The sequence below is a fragment of the Rhododendron vialii genome, chromosome 12a (assembly GCF_030253575.1).
Source record: "Rhododendron vialii isolate Sample 1 chromosome 12a, ASM3025357v1".
Lineage (NCBI taxonomy): Eukaryota > Viridiplantae > Streptophyta > Magnoliopsida > Ericales > Ericaceae > Rhododendron > Rhododendron vialii.
In genome coordinates, this window is record NC_080568.1 from 7,077,867 (window position 1) to 7,099,647 (window position 21,781).

At 36.8% G+C, this 21,781-nt stretch overlaps 3 protein-coding genes, 1 long non-coding RNA gene and 1 pseudogene across 7 annotated transcripts; 1 reads left to right on the forward strand and 4 right to left on the reverse strand.

The window, feature by feature from the left end:
• Position 1: 1 nt before the first annotated feature.
• On the reverse strand, positions 2-4,273 carry LOC131310374 (uncharacterized). 4 transcript variants are annotated; one of them, XR_009195195.1, is made up of 4 exons: positions 4,171-4,273; positions 3,961-4,058; positions 2,272-2,406; positions 2-481 (listed from the first exon to the last, which is right to left on the reverse strand). It is a non-coding gene; the product is annotated as an uncharacterized LOC131310374 (long non-coding RNA). The 4 variants fall into 4 exon arrangements; XR_009195197.1 differs by having other exon boundaries at positions 2-2,049; positions 4,171-4,258; XR_009195196.1 differs by having other exon boundaries at positions 1,172-2,406; positions 4,171-4,258.
• On the forward strand, positions 4,091-10,133 carry LOC131310372 (uncharacterized). Its single transcript, XM_058337358.1, has 3 exons — positions 4,091-4,249; positions 5,555-5,779; positions 9,393-10,133. Exons 1-3 carry the CDS (start codon positions 4,176-4,178, stop codon positions 9,535-9,537), a joined length of 444 nt encoding a protein of 147 aa, XP_058193341.1. The 5' UTR covers positions 4,091-4,175; the 3' UTR covers positions 9,538-10,133.
• Positions 10,134-10,774: 641 nt separating this feature from the next.
• Positions 10,775-11,869, reverse strand: LOC131309370 (short chain aldehyde dehydrogenase 1-like; annotated as a pseudogene).
• A 1,501-nt stretch (positions 11,870-13,370) lies between these two features.
• LOC131310365 (glutathione S-transferase U17-like) lies at positions 13,371-14,853 on the reverse strand. Its single transcript, XM_058337349.1, has 2 exons — positions 14,444-14,853; positions 13,371-14,038 (listed from the first exon to the last, which is right to left on the reverse strand). The coding sequence occupies exons 1-2, from the start codon at positions 14,759-14,761 to the stop codon at positions 13,673-13,675; spliced, it is 684 nt and encodes a 227-aa protein (XP_058193332.1). The 5' UTR covers positions 14,762-14,853; the 3' UTR covers positions 13,371-13,672.
• A 3,262-nt stretch (positions 14,854-18,115) lies between these two features.
• Positions 18,116-19,465, reverse strand: LOC131310361 (glutathione S-transferase U17-like). Its single transcript, XM_058337346.1, has 2 exons — positions 19,050-19,465; positions 18,116-18,645 (listed from the first exon to the last, which is right to left on the reverse strand). Exons 1-2 carry the CDS (start codon positions 19,365-19,367, stop codon positions 18,280-18,282), a joined length of 684 nt encoding a protein of 227 aa, XP_058193329.1. The 5' UTR covers positions 19,368-19,465; the 3' UTR covers positions 18,116-18,279.
• Between the last annotated feature and the right edge of the window lie 2,316 nt (positions 19,466-21,781).

Below are 21,781 nucleotides of genomic sequence, written 5' to 3' on the forward strand. Positions count from 1 at the left end.
CAAATGCTAAGGCAGTTAACCTACAATCGAATATGACGTTTTGTAGCAGAACAAATATCTTACAAAATAAACAACAGTGCAATATGTGAGAATGTCAACGACTTGACGCATATAAGACCAAAGGTCTTATCCCATCTCAAAGGCTGAAGAGACGCCACACTTCCACTAAAGTTGCCGAATCAGCGTCCACACAATTAGAGGTGGGACAATATGGAAGTTTTCGACTCCAAACCATCGAAAAGTCTTCATGCAAGTGGAGAGAACCCAATGTATACTATTTCATTTGACACTTAACTAAAATTCTTAGCCAACGATTAAAGGTAGAAAACAATACATAGAATCAATTGAAGCTCATAATCAATGGTCAACTTAAGAGTGTAAAGGCTTATTGCTTCAGCAAGCAAACTACTAATCTATGCCAAGGACAGCATCAAAGGGTGATTATAATCCTGCCGTTAACCCATACAATCACCCATCATACCTGAAAAGGATAAGATCGAAATTAGCTCCAAGAGCAAATTGTATGGCGAAATTCCATTGTTCTACCTCTGTTTACTTTCCCAAATTGTGTATTTGTTGCATGATATCTATCTTTTGTCCCAATGTCACATTACAACATGCTTAAGGGAAAATGGGAGGGAAGTTTGGGGTGATGACGCATCAAAAGCAGGACACAAAACTTGATCTAGCACATTTAAAACGTAGGGGAGAAAGATAAATCTTCTACTATTCGTTATATACGTATCGTTAGTTATTTATAACTGGTTTGCCAGGGTGATAGTTCTCTTGCGAAAATGAATTTTCTAGGTACCATCAGTGCCACAAAAACAAAGGAATCTTGTCAACTAAATCACAACAGCTACTATTAGATAAAGATGAAAACAACACTCACTATCGTCCACGATGTATCGAACACTTTATTGACAACTAAATATGGACACTAATGAATATGCCATCCATCTAGCTATTGCTTTTTACCTCTCAATTGTGGATGTCCTTGTTCAAAACAAAGGCACCCACACTTGAATAAGTAGTCTTCTTTGTTTAGGTGGGTCATAGTTTTACGCATATTTGGTTTAATCAATTTGTTGGGAGCCATGGTAAAAGCAGACGAGTCTAGCAAAAGCAATCTGCATAAGTTTGATCAAGGGCTTTATATATACACAAGTACCTAGAATTTATGATGAAAGGGCTAGCATCAAAGTAAAGTTTGTTCGATTGGAAGTTCTACATGGCAACAGATTTGCTATCCACTTGTTGCAGTTTGTGACAAAAAAATATGGCACTTTGCATCAAACAACTCCATAAGATAGAAATCATAGAATGACAAGGAAATGAAATGCGAGTAAATATTTAAACTTCTTACCAGTTATGAAAGGGAAAAGTGGCACAAGCCCATGTTTAACTAATAGCATTTGGCAACAATATTGGGGAAACCTGCACTGTGCATCTTCCATTACCTAGAACTGGAAGCCTCATGGTTGAACTCCATTGTTTGAATTGCAGCAATTTTTAACTTAACTCCATCTAAAATCTAACGCATTCTAACCGCAGCCTAAATGAAGTATCAAGCTCTAGTTTTCCAAATTTTTTTTGGATACAACGGTTGTTTTTAACTCGATTTCAATGGTAACTTAACTCTTTTTGGAAACCACAATCGCTCTACAAACTTGTCAATCACAGCATGAACTCTCCGCTTTATTTCTGATTTATTGTGTGCGAGATTAAATGCCAGCCCTTGCCTTATGTTCAGCACAAATCATGCGGGGGAAATATAGAAGTACACATTAAGAGAAGAAATGGTCACCAAATCATCCAATGGAAGATCCAATTGATAATTTAAGTGCATTGTTTTCAGCTACTGCAACCTTATGTAATATAAAGTTCATATACTAATCGATCAAGATGCCCCTTTTCAGATCGATCAATGCTCCTACAATAGCTCAATGTTCCTACAATAGCAGTGTCCATTGCATCTCGGTTTTCCACCCTGGAGGCTCTCGCAGCCATCAATACTACAGTATCTACATCTACTCCTCTAGCAAAGACCTATGAGAATACATCCAAGAAAAGGGTTGCAACTACTACACTCCACAATCTAGATATTCAGGAAAAGGGTCAGAACAACAACTTTTTTAAAAAAGAGATTAAATCAAGAGAATACATCTAGAAATTCAGATTCAGACCGCGTTCCTCTCGAAGCGCAATATTGCCATTTCTCTTTTCAAGATATATTGAAACTAAAAAGAAATAATGGGTAAAGAATCATACCACTGGAAATGCATCTTTTTTTCCCTTACTTGCAGAGATTAATTTGTCTTTTCCCTTGGACTTTGCCTACGCCATTTGAAGGTCTCGTTCCTCTCAAATCACAACACCGTCGTTTTTCTCTTGAAGATGTCAAATCTGTAAAGAAATACGATAGATTATAATTTTCTTACAAAGAAGTGTCAGACAAATAAATGGAAAGATTCCAGGGAAATTTGTACAAAAGAAAGGGATGACCACACCACTAATACGGACAAATTAATGGTTGAAGAATGTTTTTTTTTTATAAGTAAATAATTATATTAATAGAAGGCATTAAGGGAATGCTGCCTGCCTGTATACAAAAAAGGCCATAGACAAAAAGCCCTATATACCATTAAGGAAATCGAAATGTTTATCTCAAGTCATATCATAAAAATGCAAACCATAATTGAGTAATACCCAAATCTTAAACAAACAAACACCCTTTCCACACTTTCAGAGACAAAATTTCTAATCAACAAACTGTAAATATTGGTTGTTTCAGAGATCTGAGCATTCATTGGCTAGATAGCTATGATGAACACAATAAAATAAAACAAAAATTCCCTGGGTCAAGGCCCCTGGTTCTACTTACCTTAAAAAGGATGTGAAAAAAGGAGAAAAAATGCAATCAGGGTACTTTGACCAAAGCTTAGCTTAAGCCTTTCGAATTATTGCTGCAAACCATGAAGTCAATAAAATTAAAACTTAAAACTGTTTCCCATATTTATACAACTGAACAATTTCCACCGAAATCCTTACATCCTCCACTAAGTGAATTTATGCCTCTACACGAATGAGGTTAGAGGCTAAAATTCATGACATAAACACACCTTTTTATAATAAGCTATGAAAACACAACATGTCAAGGAATTGATCAAACAGACTCTTAGCTATACCAACAATAAAGAAAAAGACTCTTTAGTTTAAGCAGTTACATCTCGTCCCAGGGAGACACCTCTATGGAAGAACATATATGGAAAGTATAATTCCCAGATAATCCGTGTCTCGAATATCAAACTATGAAATCAATTGAAACCAAATTAATGACATTGAAAATAGCAAAAGACTGCATCATAAGAATTTCCTGTCCCAAGCAATCACTTCAACTACTCACATACCTTCAACTACCAAGCTGTAGTATATCATTAAAAGCGTATTGTTCCAAGGAGAAGAAGTCAACTGTTCGAACACAACCTAAAAAGCCAAAACTAAAAGTGTATAATAATTTTATCAGTCCTCATTGGATCAACAGACTTGATTAGAGGCTATTCATCTAAGAACTGCAAGTTTGACTCAAATCGGCATGTATCTATGCAGGTGCACGCATATGTTTTTGGGTGAACTGTACATTTTACAAAGCTCAAACAAACAAAAACAAAGGCCAAAGCCAAAACAAGGACACAAAAACTCGTAACCACACAAAGCTCCAGAGCCAACCGCACAAAACTGATCACTACAAGGACAAAGAACATCGACAAAATTGTAGAGCAAGGATCACCCACACAAAATTGCACGCAAAAGTTGTGAAAGAAGTGCCCAAATGATCCCGAATAGGCGAATACGTAATTCAATACAGTGATTTGGTTAAAGAGAGACTTTATTAGTGAGCAACAGAGAGAGAGAGAGAGAGAGAGAGAGAGAGAGAGAGAGAGAGATGTGGATGGGTACCAGTGAGGCCGAGAGATAATGTCGTGTCCTGAGGTCGACGCTGTGTTTGTACGACGTGAGGTTGGCGCTGATTGAGGCAGAGACATGGCTTTCTCTATCTGAGAATGAGACACTTTCCTATCTTTAGATCAAGCTATTGAAGACAAAATGGGAAAAAACTCAACCCCAAGCATGCTGGGTATGGGTTTTATTAAGGAGGGAGTTTGGTACCTGCAATGAGAACCCAGGTCGATCATCCATCTTCATCGTTCTCATCTTCCTCGCCGTCGAACCCATCGATTTGGGAAGTGTTAGCCCCAAGGTTCTTGATTTTGATGATAACAAACACGATCAGTTAGAATTACATTAGTAAATTGGGCATCATTGGTGAGATATATTATTGTTGGGCTAATTATATTATTTCTTGATTTTGAAGGGTCTTAGAAGTAATTCTTTTGTCTAAAAGCTTAAAAGATGTTCTTTTCACAGGGAATCATTTTCCTAACCTAGTCTTCTCTGGTCTTCTACGTTGAAAAGAAAGAAACAGGCGATGTAAACAAGAAGGAAGAGGGGATGCGAGAAACAGGGGTTTCGGGTCTATCAAAAGCAGAAATTGAGCAATTTTCTTCCTCAAAATTGCTATCTCCAATAGATAAGAGAATTGAAGAAGGAGAGAGATTAAGGAAAATCTCTTCCTATTGACAAACGGGTGGAAAAGCTTTGAAAGGAAAGAGGATATTTGATTGCTGGAATATAGAGATTGAAGGGAGAAGCAAATAAGGCAAGAGCTTATTCTATGCAACGGCTAAGAGAAATTTGTTCAACGTTCAACTGGGTCTTGAAGATAAAAAGGAGAAGAAAAAGAAAGCAGCTGGACACAACACATCTCTGAAGAAAAAAAAATTGCAGTGAGCTCTTACTTGAAAAAATCTGTTAGTCATCCATATGTTTACATCTTGAACATCTACACTAGTTTGAGTGTTATCGTTGAATCATATTGTAAAAGGGATTCTTACACCATTGTCTCTGAGATTGAACCATTTTTTTGTGAGTGATTTTTGGGTAGAAAAAATCATTTGGGTTTAGGTGTAACTATAGCCGGACTAGTTGGGAGTGGATACGGAGTAATCGCTCGTTGTAAGGTTCTCTAACACCCGCGAAGCTAGAGGTTTGTAACGACTATTGGAGATAGTGCAACAATTCCCGAGTAGGACACTTAGGGAGTGGAGTAGGCCGTGAAGTTGCGGACCGAACCACTATAAAATCCTCGTGTTTGATTTCTCTTTCCCTTACTCCTTTACTTTCTGTTTTGCATATCTCTTTTGCTTGAATAAACTGTTATATCTCTGAAATCAATCTTGGGTTAAATTAGGTTGCATATTTAGTTGATTTAGTTCTCATATAAAAGCCCTAAAAATCAGTTGACTAGTTTTCTGTTTCTGCTATGCTTTGAGCTTGCTCAATTTGTTTAGTTTAAGTGTTACTGATTGTGTTGAGTCAATTTAATCCTGCTGCTGTGCTGATTTGTTTTTGTCGTGCTCTTAGTTTTTTAAATTGCTATAAGTCAGTGAGAAACCCAATTCACCCCCCTCTTGGGTTGCTTTTGGACCAACAGGAAGATTCACCGTCCCTTCTTCCTCCCATCTAGCAAAGCAATGGACCAAATGCTTGGCCATTCTGCTTGGAATTCAACCGAAGAAAGATCGCAGAGAGAGAGAGAGATAGTGTGGGCATGGAATCGTGTACACGGATCGCAGGAGAGAGAGAGGCTGCTCGGTCTGCGACGGGAGCAAGAGCGGTGTACTTCTCAGAGAGAAGATGGAGACTTCTGGAAACCCAGGTATGCTCTCTTCTTTAACGCACCACGTGTGCCCCATTGGAAAACAGGTGAAATTACAACTGAGGACATCCACTTACGAAGAGAGGCCCAATAATCGTGGGGTAAATTCGTCCGAAATTGAAAAAGTGGCAAGCGTTCAATTGGCTTTTGTTCTCTTAGTTTTAAAGCTTTTAGAAAAGTGTCATTTAACAGAAACAATCTAATTATTGTCATTAACCTGTATGAAAGAAAAATTACTTCATTAAAAATCTCCAAAGGAAAACAAACCAAAATTGAAAAAGAAACATAAAAAGACAAAAAGCTAATACTTAGATTTCTTTCACCCCATTTCATTTGGGCGAGAGGGAGGCTAGCAAGGGGCGGAGCTATGTTGGGTCCGGAGCCCGGCTCTCGAGGTTTCAAGATTTAAAATTTTTATTTTGTATATACTTGATTTTGAATATTATTGATAATTATTCATGTATAGAAACTTATAATCTTAATAATTTTGATTTGATTTGATAAAAAATCGGTTATTTTATATTCTCATTTCTCAATTTCTTTCCCAAGTAAAAAATAAGCACGTGACAGTTGAAGTAGTCCAAAGAAAAAATAAATGTAATGTATTAGACTAGAATCATTTCAATGTACAAAAATAATGTATTGAAAATAGCATTAGATTTGGTGTCACCACTGAAGAAGTCCTACCCTTTGCTACATTTGGAAAAAGCATCCTCCAATTGCATGAGGGCTTTCATAAATTGCTCTGTTGTTGTTGTCGTCGTCTCCTCTCCCTCTACATTCCTGAGCCCCCTCAATGTCTGTAACGCCCTGATTTTCGGACACGTTAATTAAATCATTTCTAATTGATTTAATAATCCATAAAACTGATTTAAGAAATAAAATTTTATTAAACAGAGTTTAGCAGCGAAAATCTCGATCAAATACCGAATTCAAAACAACTTAATTGTCTTACAACCCAATGAAATAAAAACAGAGTTTGAAAAATGTGATAACACTTTTGGAAATTCAAATAACAATACTTTAAATTAACAGAGCTTCTAAGGATAGGGTATCCAAGGCTCGACAAACTCCCATTCCTTAGCTGGGAGGTCCTCACCCTGATACTGATCATCTTGAAGACGATTCTGCTCTTCGGTCTCTTGATTACCTGGCATAAAACGCTAGCCCAACGGCACCATAATGAGTTTTGAAACTCAGTAGATATTTCCAACCCTACTAACCCCTTATTCTACAGTTAGCAGTTCGACGATATAAAATTGACAACATACAGAAGGTACAGAATAATAGCACATCAACCTTTTTCTTTACTATCCATCAACTTACATGATATCTAAGGATTCTCTCCACGAGATCCTTTTCCTCCCACATCCACTAACTACAACCGTCTCATGGGTTCACCCTTCCTCTTGCTTATCCTGTACCAGGATCCTAGGTGAGTTCACCTAAATTATATATCTAGCATGTTCTCACTGAAGACCATAACAGGAGGATCGAGTCATCCCATGACGCATCGTACATTAGGGTCGGACATCACCTACCACTAACTATAACCGTCTCATGGGACCTATTCCCTCTTGAACGAAAGAAGTAAATTTTTCCATGACGCATTATACATTAGCGTCACAACATCTCTCAATACAAGGCCCCATTGGTTACCCATTTCAACACAGGGCCCCATTGGTTACCCTTGCCATAGCCATGGCTCAAATCACAATCCACAATCTCACACCTTAACACTTTACCATTTTTTTCATTTACTTAACACCGTCTACGTGAGTCACTGCTCGTAACCACCCAGTGAACCTAAGTCCGCGCTAACACGTACAACATGAAAATTTCATAAACGACTCATCCAATAACATCATACATTTCAATTTGGACACAAGCATAGCAATATATAAGTGCGAGTAAATAAACACGTAGATGTTAGGATTGGGCCGATGTCTTTTGAGTTAGCGTAAATCTTATTGAACAGGTGTTAACAAATTTTATTTCGGTAAGGGTTCAATTAGGAATTTTGTAATCTCAAGGTAATTCGGTAGTCTACAAAATGTTACGTGTCCATAGGTTGCTGTGATTATGTTAAAGGGGCAACCCTAATTCTTAATGTTAATTCTTAACTTGCTTATATAGAAAGTATACTGGTTTTTACATAGGCTGGGAGTAATAAGTTTATTAAGTATGTACTGTTTATACATATTTCTCTTAAGTAAAATGTTATGTTTTCTTTATAGGACTTCACCATTTTTATTTATTTTTTTAAAAATGAATAACATAAAAAAAATGAATAACATCTTATCCAATCTGGATTGAAATAGTTACACCATATATTTGACATTTGTTAGCATGAAAGGTTAATACCATGTATTTAACAAGACAAGTGTATACAGTAGAGTAAAAACCATAATTCAGGTCAACTTATAAAAGCAATAAAACAATTTGGAATTAAATCCGCAAGCATACAAAGTTTAGGGTTAATAGTGTAATAATAGCATACAATTTCAAAACTGAAGAAACAGATTACGCAGGAGGAAAAGAAAAGAAAAAACAGAGTATTGGTTTTGTTCTTTTCCGTTTCAACATGGAATTCGATTCTCGATACTTCTAAGCATTAAAACTAACATATAGGAGTACAAATATACTTAGGGGAGAGTAGGGATTCGATTATCCTACCTCGGTCCCGACCGAAAAAAGCGGTTAACGGTATTCCGGACAGTTTTGGACGGCTTCGGAAAAAAATAAAATCGGGCAAGACTACGGAGCAACAGGACGTCGGCGCTAACTTAGGATGATTGAGGATTCGTTTAGAGGTGCTCGGGGTCGTTCTAGAAGATGGGCAGTCGAAATGGGTGCTCGAACAAGTGTAGGATCGAAACCCATTTTTACTCTCACTCAAACCACCATTGTTGGAGCTCGAAAATCTCTCTTCCTCCTTCTCTTCTTCTCTAGATTTTCAGTGGTGTGTGGTGTGTTTGGATTTTCAGTGGTGTGTTTGTAATCTGATATATTTTTGGAGGGCAAGAGAGGGTATTATAGAGAAGAGTGGAGAGAGAGGGACGGTGGTAATGCTGATGAGGGAGTCGGTTATGAAGGGGACGTGATGTAGGTGGTGGCTGGTTTTGGGGAAGGATAAGGTGTGCAGCCGAAAAAAAATGGGGAGCAGAAGTGGTGTTGGTTCGGCATGAATTGTGGAGAGAGAGAGAATTAGAGTCGTTACAATGTCGACCACTACTGCACAATCATGTACAAGTACACTGCAATCATATTGTGTATGTGGCAAAACTTTAGAATTCATAACTTTCATAACAAGTTCATCTACTGATTCGTGCAAGTGAAAGTTAAGAATGCGTATTTGGCTTAATCATGTATCTCATTCACCAACTGTTGAAACAATAGCATGCTAGGTGCAACATGAAAAGAAATTAGGCCTAAGGATTGAGAGAGTGTCGCGCTTCTCTGCAGTCTTGATTAATCTTCACCATTGTGAACTTCTCCATCAAGCACCTGCATTGAGAAATTACTCAAAGTATGGTGTGCTGTGTTATTTTGACCTTCTAATATTTTTAAGATTGAAGAAGCATCGACGACCCTAACTTCGAACCTATCCCAGAAGTGTTGCTTGGCTGGTGATAGCCCATCAAACATTGCCCAATGATTCCGCTGCAAGAGTCCAAGAGGACCGGATCAAAGGAGCTTTGTGGCCGAGAGTGTTGCTGGGCTTGAAGCCAGATTTTCAAATGCAGGGCCGATTGTAGGTGGATGGAAAAAAAAAAGTGGAGGTTTGCAAGAGGAGAGAGGTTTTGCAGGGGTTGATTTTGTTAACTCCAATTGGACCAATTTGCTGATCAAAACCGGACATCATGATAAAATTCAGCTCAATTGAATATCGGTAAGTACTTCATCTAGTATTTTGTTTATTTTCTTTCAAATTCTTGACTGAAAATTTTAATTGTAACAAAGGAATCAAAATAAAATAAGCGGTTCCGATATAAGGTTGAGCTGAATTTTATCATGATCTCCTAACAAATGAATCTAGAAAAATTGTACAGTTTTGATTAGCAAATTGGGATACGGAATGAGCATACCCTCGCGAGGGTGAACAAAATTGCTCTCCTTTTTTATAGTCCAGTATTTCATTTTGAACTGTCCCTTAATAAGTGTACATTTTATAAAGTAGTGGATAAAAGTATAATTTCCATTTTGCCACTAAAATAGATTTCATTTTGAAAAATTTACGAGTAAAAATGTAATGATGATACCTCCATAAAGGCTATGTAAGAAAAGTTAACTTTTAGAGTATAATAATGATGTCTCAATAAAAAGTTGAATTTACACTGTGGGACTTTTAAAGGACAGAGAGAGTATTATGTTTTGATCCCATCGCATATGCTATATCATAAATGAAGTAATAGGAAGAGCTTTGCACTTGTACCCTTACTAGTTAATTAAAGAGAAGAGAGATGCTATATACACTATACCAAACCACTACATCATCCACTACATTTTTTGTGAAGTCTATTCAGGATTTCACAAAAATATAAAAAAATATCCAAAAATTTTAAAATAATATTTTATGAGGCCTTATAAAAAATTAGCTCTAATGGATATCGGTAAATATGATTTCTAGGTTCATATGTTCGAAACTACGCAGTTTAGCATTTTCGCTCCTACAAATCTAGAAATAATACTTATCAATATCCGTTAGAGCTGATTTTTTACAGGGCCCCCTAAAATATTATTTTAAAATTTATGAATATTTTTCTGTATTTTTTGTGGGACCCGAAATGAATCCCATAAAAAATGTAGTAGATGGTGTATTGTACCTAGACTTATTATTAATTAAATGGCTCTCTTTTCTTAAAAAAAAAATAATAATAAAGAAAGAAAAGAAGATATTCCTCATGATACCATATTATTATTTTCTGACAATGATGTAGAAACTTCACCGAATATTATTCAATACTCCCGGAGTATATAAACAGTACACTCCCTTCATAACATATGGGGCCCATACGGGAGACATATATGTTATGTGAGAGAAGGAAGTATACTGTTCATATACTCCGGGAGTATTGAATTTTCACACCCTGGATAATTTAACGCATAACAAGGCAAACATATAAAGGAAATCACGCTTTAAATCATGTATGGGTTTCGTAACCCAGACAACATCAACATTCCAAAAAAAACAAACAAACAAATTGGTAAGGAATTATTGCAGTACTACAAAATTCAAGACATTTGGCTATGGAGTAGCAAGAAGAAATGCTGATTGGTGGTGCTGTAACCTCCATCGACCACAAGGTTAATCCCGCTCAAGTACTTCGACTCGTCGCTCCCCAGAAACACGGCCGCCACTGCCACGTCCTCTGCCGTTGGCACTACCCCTTTTAGATTCGCCGCCTTACAAAGCAGCCCTTCAAACGTGCTTTTCTCCATTCCAAATGCATTACTTAGCAATGGAGTGGGAAGTGCACCGGGGGAAATACAGTTCACCCTTATCCCATGCTGCCCTAACTCTACACGCAAGTTCTTCGTGAGCCCAACCACCGCGTACTTTGACGCCGCGTACGAGTGCGGCGATGTGCCCGCAAGCACTTTGCCAAGGCTCGCCGTAAAGAGAATCACACCTTTCTTTGCCAGAATCATAACACTAGCGGCATGTTTGGCCCCCAAGAAAGCGCCGTAGACGTTCACATCGAAAACCTTTTTCAAGTCTTCGTAATCCAAGCCTTGGATTGTGAAGTCCAATTTTCCGGGAATACCGGCATTATTGTACATTATGTCGAGCTTTCCATACTATGACATGGCTGTGTCAACCGCATTTTTAACATCATGGTCAGCAGTCACGTTGCAATGAACATAAGCAACATTTTCATCCGTGCCAATGTCCTTGCAAACTGCCCATCCATGGTCGTCTTGGACATCAGCGATGATAATCTTGGCACCGTGTCGAGCGAAGAGCTTGGCAGTAGTCTCGCCAATACCGCTTGTGCCGCCCGTGCTACTTTGCCTTCTAGCCTGCAAAATAGTTGGTAAGTCAACAAAGAAAATAACTACTACACAGATAAAACTATGTACCAAAGTTCAGAGAGACTTATGTGATCTTTCTTTTCTTTCTAAATCGAATCAACTAAGAGAATGACTTATTCACGGAGGAGCCGCAAATAAGTCATTCATGAAGCCGCACAATCACACCCGTTTGTTTCAGCGAATAAAATAGGTGTATATGGTACACCCTTTTAAGGGGTGTGTATTGTAGTCTTCTCCTAAACTGAGTATCTAATTTCCATATAAATTCAAACAACACGAGTAAACTTGTAACCTTAAACCTCCCCTCTCAACAAATAGAAAAACTTTTTTACGGCCAAAGCCGTGAATATATTTTACGGCGCTCAATCGCACACGTCAAAAGTATTTTGAACGGTCCGTATTTTAAAAAAATTATTCACTTGAAGAGTTTTTTTTTAAATCCGAACCATTGATTCATCGCTGCATTCTTTGCTCTTTCATCTTGCTCGTCTCAGAAATTCTACACAAACAAAACAAAATTTTGGAATTGCACAGAGAAGCACAAATATATAGAAACTAGATACTATGTCCAAGAAACTAAATAGGAGTCGGGCAAGATCGCCATAACAAAGAGCCTAAAAATTGTCATGACGCGAATGTTGGATGACAATTAGTTTGAGTGCATTTGACAAGAATGCTTTGCCGAGATTTCAAACATCAAATTCAAGAACAAGGACAATGCATGGCAAGAGCACTTATTGTTAGATTTCTTAGAGGGTTTTAATCTAAAACCAATTAGCAGTAGTTGGAGTAACCTCTAGATTTTATTAATTAAATTTGAGTGACTTAGACGAGCGATGTGAGATTAAGTCTAACACTTATGAAGCAGCTGTTCATGCAAACCTTTGAAACTGATAGATAAGCATAAGCTGCAAGGCATATTGCACGGCTATGACTCTATAAGAACAAATAAGAGAACCATTTGAATATCTCCTGATATCTGTGCATTTATTTATCCATCAGAACAACATGCATGTTTCTTAGGCTGTGTTCTTTTAAACTTATAAATCTTGGAACTTATTTCGGTATTTTTTATTTTTCGCAACTTTTTGTTTAATTTTTTTACGTAATTTTAGGGATTAATCGTTCATTTTGACGAGACGAATTGGAAAAATATAAAAATATGGACTGATGTTGAATAATTCAAATAAGATGACACTTAAACTCCAAAAGACAGTTGTTTGATAGTTTTTTCATCTTTAGTGAACTTTTTTTAGCTTTTGGTCATATTTTTATACTTTTTAGACTCGTCTCGTCGAGATGAAAAATTAATCCAAAAAAAATCACGTAAATCTAAGGGTGCTTACAAAGATCTATTGACCAAGGACTTGTTGTGGTGTCTCAACCTAATTAATCACATAACACATACGTGGGGGTGGGATGTCAGTATGAAAGCGTCTTCAAAAAACATCTAAAACTGTTGAAATTCGCTAGAGTAAAGATTGAGAACGGAAGCGTAAAGCGAGAATCAAGAACGGGAGGGGAGGTGCTGCCCCTCAAGAGGGCAGGGGCGTCATCGGAAAACATCTAAAACTACTACAAAGGTCTAATCACAACCCTATAAAAAATAACCATTTTCTATTTGGTATGAGTTACATCAAAAAATGAAAACAGCACTCTGGCACAAACTCTCTGAATAGCAAAACGAAAAAGCTATAAAGCAACTCCAAAAATTGCTAATAACAATACTGCTTATTGAATTACAAAACTCCGAACCAAAACAAAAAGAAATCGAAAAGAAAAACAAAGAAAAAGAGACCAACTTGAGCAATCTACATGGCCCAAATTATTGACTTGGTGACAACCTAATTGGGGAAATTACTGAGCTTTAGCTCTGGCAGCTAACATCTTGAGAAGCTCCACAAGCCTCTCTGTTTCCGGAATAACATCCTTCACAGCAGCATTTGAACCAAACCTCTCGGCCCATCCAAACAGCCCAGGGGTCTTGGTTTCATCGAGCAGCTTTATATTGGCCATCTTCTCGGACGCTCTCACCCACCCCAAGAAGCTCCCAAGGGCTATATCGAGGTACCCGATTGTGTCACCACCGAAGAAGTCCTTCCCTTTGCCACATTTGACAAAAGCATCCTCCAACAGCATCGTCCCTTCCATAACTTGCTCTAGTGCTGCCGCTTTTGCCTCGTCTTCCTCCAAGTTCCGAACCCCCCAGAGTGTCGGCCACCACTGCACAATAAGGTAAGATTGTGTTGTTTAGTGCAAGTGAAACTTAAGACTCTGTATTTATCGTAATCACGTACTCCTCATTCACCTGTTTGAATCAACGTTTGAACAATCTTCTCAATAGGTTTCCAACAAATTTATACAGATTTCTACTTTTTTCTTAAGGACCTCTTGGCTCTTTGATTTTAGCTTCTTTATTAACTCGAACTAGCTTATGCACCTCGATTAATCCAATGTCTATCAGTGAGGGGCTAACTTATGGAAAGACAATATCAAAAAGACCAATGTTACAACATAACTTTAAAATACATCTTCGATGTCCGAACACAGTTTTGACTACAATTGTGTTCTAAAAACTATATATGTGTTCTTAGACTTATTGAGTCAAAAATCAGATCAGAAGCATACCTTCTCATCAACATAGGCAGCCCAGAACCGGGCCATGGCCTGATCGTACGGATCCGAAGCGAGAATACTCGGGCCATCGGTCCACACCTCGTCAATGTACTGCACAATGATAAGTGACTCACAAATGGGTTTTCCCCCATGAATCATAACCGGGATTTTCTTGTGAACCGGGTTCGATTTCAACAGTAGCTCACTCTTGGACCCAAACGTCTCCTCGAGAAACTCGTAGTCGACATGTTTCAAATTGAGGGCGATCTGAACCCGGTTCACATACGGGCTCGGCGCCGCGCCCAGAACCTTCACGTCGCTCGGAGCCATTGATCTGGGTCTTGAAGTAACAGGGGGCTATTTGTAAAGAGGATTAAAAGGTGGTTTTGTAGTAATGGGTGTAATGAATGTAAAGAAGTGGCTGCTATTGGTAATTTAAATAGAGCGTTTTGGCTTGCAGAAGAAGAAGGCTTTTGTTGACTTTGACTAAGGTGCTACAGACGATCCCGACCACAATTTTCTTTATTGTTTGCAGAAATGCTACTGTGCTACATAGAATTAATTGTTTCTAGATACAACCATTGGAAGGAGCCCCCTGCGTCATTGAATGCGTCATGGTGATTTTGGAAAAGCAAGATGAATAGGACTGCATTGTCCTGTTATTTGCAGGTTGAGTTCTACTGAGTTTTTTTTCTTAATTTGTTCTTATTCAAAAAATTTCTTGTGCGTCGATAAAAATAAAAATTATGAATTTTATCGAATATTTTTTAAAATATTCAAGATAAAGCCTATTTTTTGATGTTTATCTTAGATATATTTAAAAATATTTTGGTAAAGTACTTTTCTAATTTGTCTTGACGAGACGAATTGAAAAATTAAAAAAGTGAGGCACAAAAGTGACAAACACAAAAAAAAAAATTGAATAAGAAAAAATTAGAAATAAAAAACCCAAAAAATCCTTAGTAGAACTTAGCTGTTGTTATTGCGACATATTGGTGCATTTTAGTTGACTAAGGGTAAGTTCTCCTAAACTTATTACAAAATAAGTTTGTTTTGTCCTTATTTGAATTTTTTTGCATTTGTTACTTTTGTGCCAAATTTTTGTGGATTATTGATTCGTCTAATCGGAAAAGTAATTTTTTTTTACTTTTACCCAAATATTTTGGGAAATAACCACTTTTTAAGAAAATAAGTTAGCTAAATTATTTTTCTGATTCCTCTCATCGAGACGAATTAATAATCTACAAAAATTTGGCACAAAACTAACAAATGCAAAAAAAAAAAAAAATTTAATAAGTTTAGGAGAACTGACCCTAAAGTCTACATTTTCAAGCTAATTGGCTCTAATTCAGTTGGCATTTCCTGATTCTCACCTTACGGGAGACCAAAGTTTGAGTCATGTGCTGAGCGTTTATGGTTTCAAGGCTATGGACTGTTTTTGAATCCCATGGCAAAAAAAACAACTCTATGTTTTCAATGATTTTTGGCCAGGTGATTTTTTTCACGTATACCAACAAAAATTTCATTTAACGAAAACAAATTAATTAGTGTCATTAACCTTCTATAAACAAGAAAAATTAATTAATTAAAAATCTCAAAAGGGAAAGAAACCAAAATTGAAAAAGAAACATAAAAAGACAAAAAGCTAATTTTTTAGATTTCTTTCATCCCATTTTTGGGCAAGAAGGAAGGTAATGCAAGCTTATTGACATGTTGACGACAGAATGGGAAACAATTGAAAACCGAATTGGAAAATTACTGTGCTTTAGCTCTGGCAGCCATCAAGTTGACAGGCTCCTCAAGCTTCTCTGCTTTCATAATGACATCCTTCGTAGCACCATTTGAACAAAACCTCTCGGCCCATCCGAATAGACCTGGTGTTTTGGTTTCGTCGAGCAGCTCGATCTATATCCACCATCATTTCCAACGCTCTCAGCCAACCCAAGAAGCTTCCGAGAGCTATATCGAGCTACTCGATCGATGGTGTCAATGCTGAAGAAGTCCTTTCCTTTGCCACATTTGGCAAAAGCATCCTCCAACTGCATGAAGGCTTTCATAAATTGCTCTATTGCTACCTTTGTTGTGTCTTGTCCCTCTACATTCTTGAGCTCCCTTAGTGTCGGTCACCACTGCGCAATCATGTACAGTACATTGCAATCATTGTGTACGATGACAAAATTCCTTTAGAATTCATAACTTTCATAACAAGCTCATCTGCCCGTTAGGGCAAGTGAAATTTAAGACTGTGTATTTGGCTTAATCATGTATCTCGTTCACCAACTGTATGAATCAACATTGGAACGACAACAATCTTCTTAATAGGTTTACCAAAAAATTGCACTCATGTTTACATTTTTTTTCATTTTTATTCAAAAAATTCGATTTCGATCTTAATTTTTTACTTTTTAGATTCCTCTCATCATGACGAAACAATAATCCACAAAAAAAATGACAAAAAACTAACAAATGTGAAAAAGAATTAATTAAGGATAAAAAAATAAGTCATTTTTCTTATAAGGCCCAATGGCCCGGCTTATGTTAGCTGAGACAAAAATAATAATAAAAATAGCCGATAATGAACAAATTACTTATGATTTTTGGTTTGTTTTAGCCGTCTAAATTGGGCTATTCTCATTGAATAATAACATCAAATTGGAGCATTTAAAATCCACATCGATAGAAGCAGAGCCTTAATGTGTAGAGAGTTTTGTAGAATTCTTATGTCATTGGAACATGAATGCAGGTAGTAGCCCAATTTGATGAAACAGAAAATTGATATCAAACAAATCACCAAAAACATTGTCATTACCAAAATAAGTCAAATAAGCTTACCTATTTTCTTAAAAAATGGTTATTTTTAAAAATATTTTGGTAAAAGTAAAAAATTTTATTTTTCCGATTCCACTCATTAAAACGAATCAATAATTCACAAAATTTTTGTGCAAAACTAACAAATGCGAAAAAAATTTAAATAAGGACAAAACAAACTTATTTTAAGATAAGTTGAGGAGAACTCGCCGGACCGTCTTCTCCTTTGTCGAAGGCTCCGCTTGAAGTTAAGACCCATACTATCAACACATCAAGATGCCACTCGAAATACTGCCAAAGTGCCTTAAAATGGGATGACAATTAGTTTACTTTAAGAGCATTTGACAAGAATGCTCCAAGGAGATTTCAACCATCAAGAACAAGGACGACGCATGACGCGAGCACTTATGAAGCAGCAGTTCATGCAAACCTTTGAAACAGAGCTGTTTTCATTTTTTGATGTAACTCATACCAAATAGTAATGGTTATTTGTTAGAGGGTTGTGATCAGACCTAAGTTTTGTAGTTTTAGATATTTTTTGAAGATGCTCCCACCCTTCTGAGGGGCAGCGCCCATTCTTAATTTTTGCTCTACGCTCCTGCTCTTAATCTTTGCTCAAGCAAATTTCAATAATAATTTTAGATGTTTTTTGAAGACGCTGTCATAGTGGCCTCCCACTCCCGCCATATGCGTTATGTGACTACGGTTCAGACACCACAAGTATTCCGTTTCAATAGATCTTTGGAAGTGCCCTTAATGTCAGAAAAGGATATTTCACAGTCATGATAGTGATACACGTCTTTCACTATTTTATTTGTTGTAAGAGAAAATGTGCAGCTTATGCTTTTCAGACTGTTTATAATTCGGATCAAAAAAAAAAAAAAAACAAGACTGTTTATTAAATTACAAAACTCCAAACAAACAACAAACCATAAGTGAAAAAAAAAAAAAAAAAAAAAAAAAAAAAAACAAACAGAGAGACCAAGTTGAGCAATCTAAGCAGCCCAATTTAATGACTTGGTGACAACCAAATTGGGGAATTACTCGGCTTTAGCTCTGGCAGCCATCATCTTGACAAGCTCCACGAGCTTCTCTGTTTCCGGGATGACATCCTTCACAGCAGCATTCGAACCAAACCTCTCAGCCCATCCAAACAGCCCAGGGGTCTTGGTTTCATCGAGCAGCTTTATATTGGCCATCTTCTCAGACGCTCTCAGCCACCCCAAGAAACTCCCGAGGGCTATATCGAGGTACCCGATTGTGTCACCACCGAAGAAGTCCTTCCCTTTGCCACATTTGACAAAAGCATCCTCCAACAGCATCAACCCTTCCATAACTTGCTCTAGTGCTGCTGCTTTTGCCTCGTCTCCCTCCGCATTTCGAACCCCCCTCAGTGTCGGCCACCACTGCACAATAAGGTAAGATGGTGCTGGTTAGTGCAAGTAACTTAAGACTCTGTATTTATCGTAATCATGTACTCCTCATTCACCTGTTTGAATCAACGTTTGAACAATCTTCTCAATAGGTTTCCAACAAATTTATACAGATTTCTACTCTTTTCTTAAGGACCTCTTGGCTCTTTGATTTTAGCTTCTTTATTAATTCGAACCAACTTATGCACCTCGATTAATCCAATGTTCACTAGGGAGGGGCTAACTTATGGAAAGACAATAACAGAAAGACCAATGTTACGAACATAACTTTAAAATACATCTCCGAAGTCCGAACACAGTTTTGACTAAAATTGTGTTCTAAAAACTAAATATGTGTTCTTAGACTTATTGAGTCAAAAATCAGACCAGAAGCATACCTTTTCATCAACATAGGCAGCCCAGAATCGGGCCATGGCCCGATCGTACGGATCCGAAGCAAGAATACCCGGGCCATCGGTCCACACCTCGTCAATGTACTGCACAATGATAAGTGACTCACAAATGGGTTTTCCCCCATGAATCATAACTGGGATTTTCTTATGAACCGGGTTCGATTTCAGCAGTAGTTCACTCTTGGATCCAAACGTCTCCTGGAGAAACTCGTAGTCGACGTGTTTCAAGTTGAGGGCAATCTGAACCCGATTCACATACGGGCTGGGCGCTGCGCCTAGAACCATCACGTCGATCGGTGCCATTGATACGGGTGTCTGGAAGTAACAGGGGGCTGTTTGTAAAGAGTAAAAAGGTTGTTTTGTACAAATGGGTATGAACGTAGAGGAGGGGCTAGTGATAATTTATATAGAGCCTTTTGGCTTGCAGAAGAAGAAGGCTTTTGTTGACTTTGACTATGTTGCTACAGAAGGTCCCGACCACAATTTTCTAGATATTATTGTTTGCAGAAATGCTACGGTGCTACATAAAATTAATTGTTTCTAGATACTTCCATTGGAAGGAGCCCCCTGCGTCATTGAATGCGTCATGATATTTTGGAAAACGAAGATGAATAGAACTATATTGTCCTGTTATCGCAAAGTTGACTTCTACTGAGCTTTTTGAGCTTTTTTTTCTTAATTTGTTCTTATTCAAAAAAATTTCTTGTGCTTCGATAAAAATAAAAATTATAAATTTTACCTAAATATTTTTTAAAATATTCAAAATAAAGCCGATTTTTTGAGCTTAAACTTCGATATTTTTAAAAATATTTTGGTAAAGTATTTTACATTTCAATTCGTCTTGACGAGACCAATTGAAAAACTAAAAAAGTGAGCCACAAAAGTGACAAACACAAAAAAAAAAAAATTGAATAAGAAAAAATTGGAAAAAAAAATCCAAAATTTCCTTAGTAGAACTTAGCTGTTGTTATTGCGATATATTGGTGCATTTTAGTGGACTAGCCTCGTTTCAGAATACCTTCTTAAAAAATAAGTACTTATTTCACATTTTCAAACTCAAAAATAATGTAAATGAAAAATAATTTTTCAATTTTTTTTGCATTGTATAAAAGATCTCAATGAAATCTATCAAATAAAATTCATATTGATAAGAAAATTATTTGCGAAAGCACATAATTTTTGAATTTCAAATTGCATTCTTAAAAAATGAGTACATATTACCCTTTCGGAAATGAGAAGGGTGAGTTCTCCTAAACTTATTACAAAATAAGTTTGTTTTGTCTTTGTTTAAATTTTTTTTGCATTTGTTACTTTTGCGCCAAATTTTTGTGGATTATTGATTCGTCTAATCGGAAAAGTAATTTTTTTTACTTTTGCCCAAATATTTTGAGAAATAACCACTTTTAAGAGAATAAGTCAGCTTATTTGATTTATTTTGCTAAAAAGTGGTTATTTCCTAAAATATTTGGGTAAAAGTAAAAAAAATTACATTTCTGATTCCTCTTGTCGAGACGAATTAATAATCCACAAAAATTTGACACAAAACTAACATATTCAAAAATAATAATTAAATAAAGAAAAAACAACTTATTTTTTACTCCCTCCGTCCCTTTTTAAGTGTTCTGTTTCGTAACTCCAACTTATTAAAAAGACATCATCATTACACCTTTCACATCAACTTTTTTCTCCACTTTCCATACTTATCCATCATTATTACACTTTTACTCACTAAATTTTCAAAATGAAATCTACTTTTAAGGACAAATAGACAATACACCAACTTTTACCCCCTAACTTTACAAAATGAACACTTATTAATGGATAGTCCAAAATGGAATACTGGACACAAAAAAAGGGACGGAAGGAGTAATGAGTTTAGGAGAACTCACCCTAAAGTCTATATTTTCAAGCCAAATGGCTCTAACTCAGTTGGCATTTCCTGATTCTCACCTTGTGGGAGACCAAGGTTTGAGTCATGTTGTGGGCATTTGTCGTTTCAGGGCTATCGACAGTTTTTGAATCCCGTGACAAAAAAAAACAACTCTACGTTTTCACTGATTTTTAACTAGGCGATTTTTTTCACGTATATCAACAAAAATGTCATTTAACGAAAACAATTTAATTATTGTCATTAACCTTTATAAACAAGAAAAATTACTTAATTAAAAATCTCAAAAGGGAAAGAAACCAAAATTGAAACAAATGTGTTGATGCTTTAGCCAACATGGCTTGTAATCCTATTTTAGATTTTCGTATTTTAGATATTGCTCCAACTTGTATTAATTCGCAACTACACGATGACGCTTGTGGGGTTTCATACCCAAGACTCTTGTATGTTTCCTAATTTTATCTAATGCACATAGTTTACCAAAAAAAAAACATAAAAAAAGACAAAAAACTACTTTTTTAGATTTCTTCCATCCTATTTTTGGGCAAGAGGGAAGGTAGCAATCTAAGAATGCAAGCAGCCCAAAATATTGACATGTTGACGACAGAATGGGAAACTAATGAAAACCGAATTGGAAAATTACTGTGCTTTAGCTCTGGCAGCCATCAAGTTGACAGGCTCTGCAAGCTTCTCTGCTTTCAGAATGACATCCTTCGTAGCATTTAGAATGACATCCTTCGTAGCAGCATTTGAACAAAACCTCTTGACCCATCCGAATAGACCCGGTGTTTTGGTTTCGTCGAGTAGCTCTATATCCGCCATCATTTCC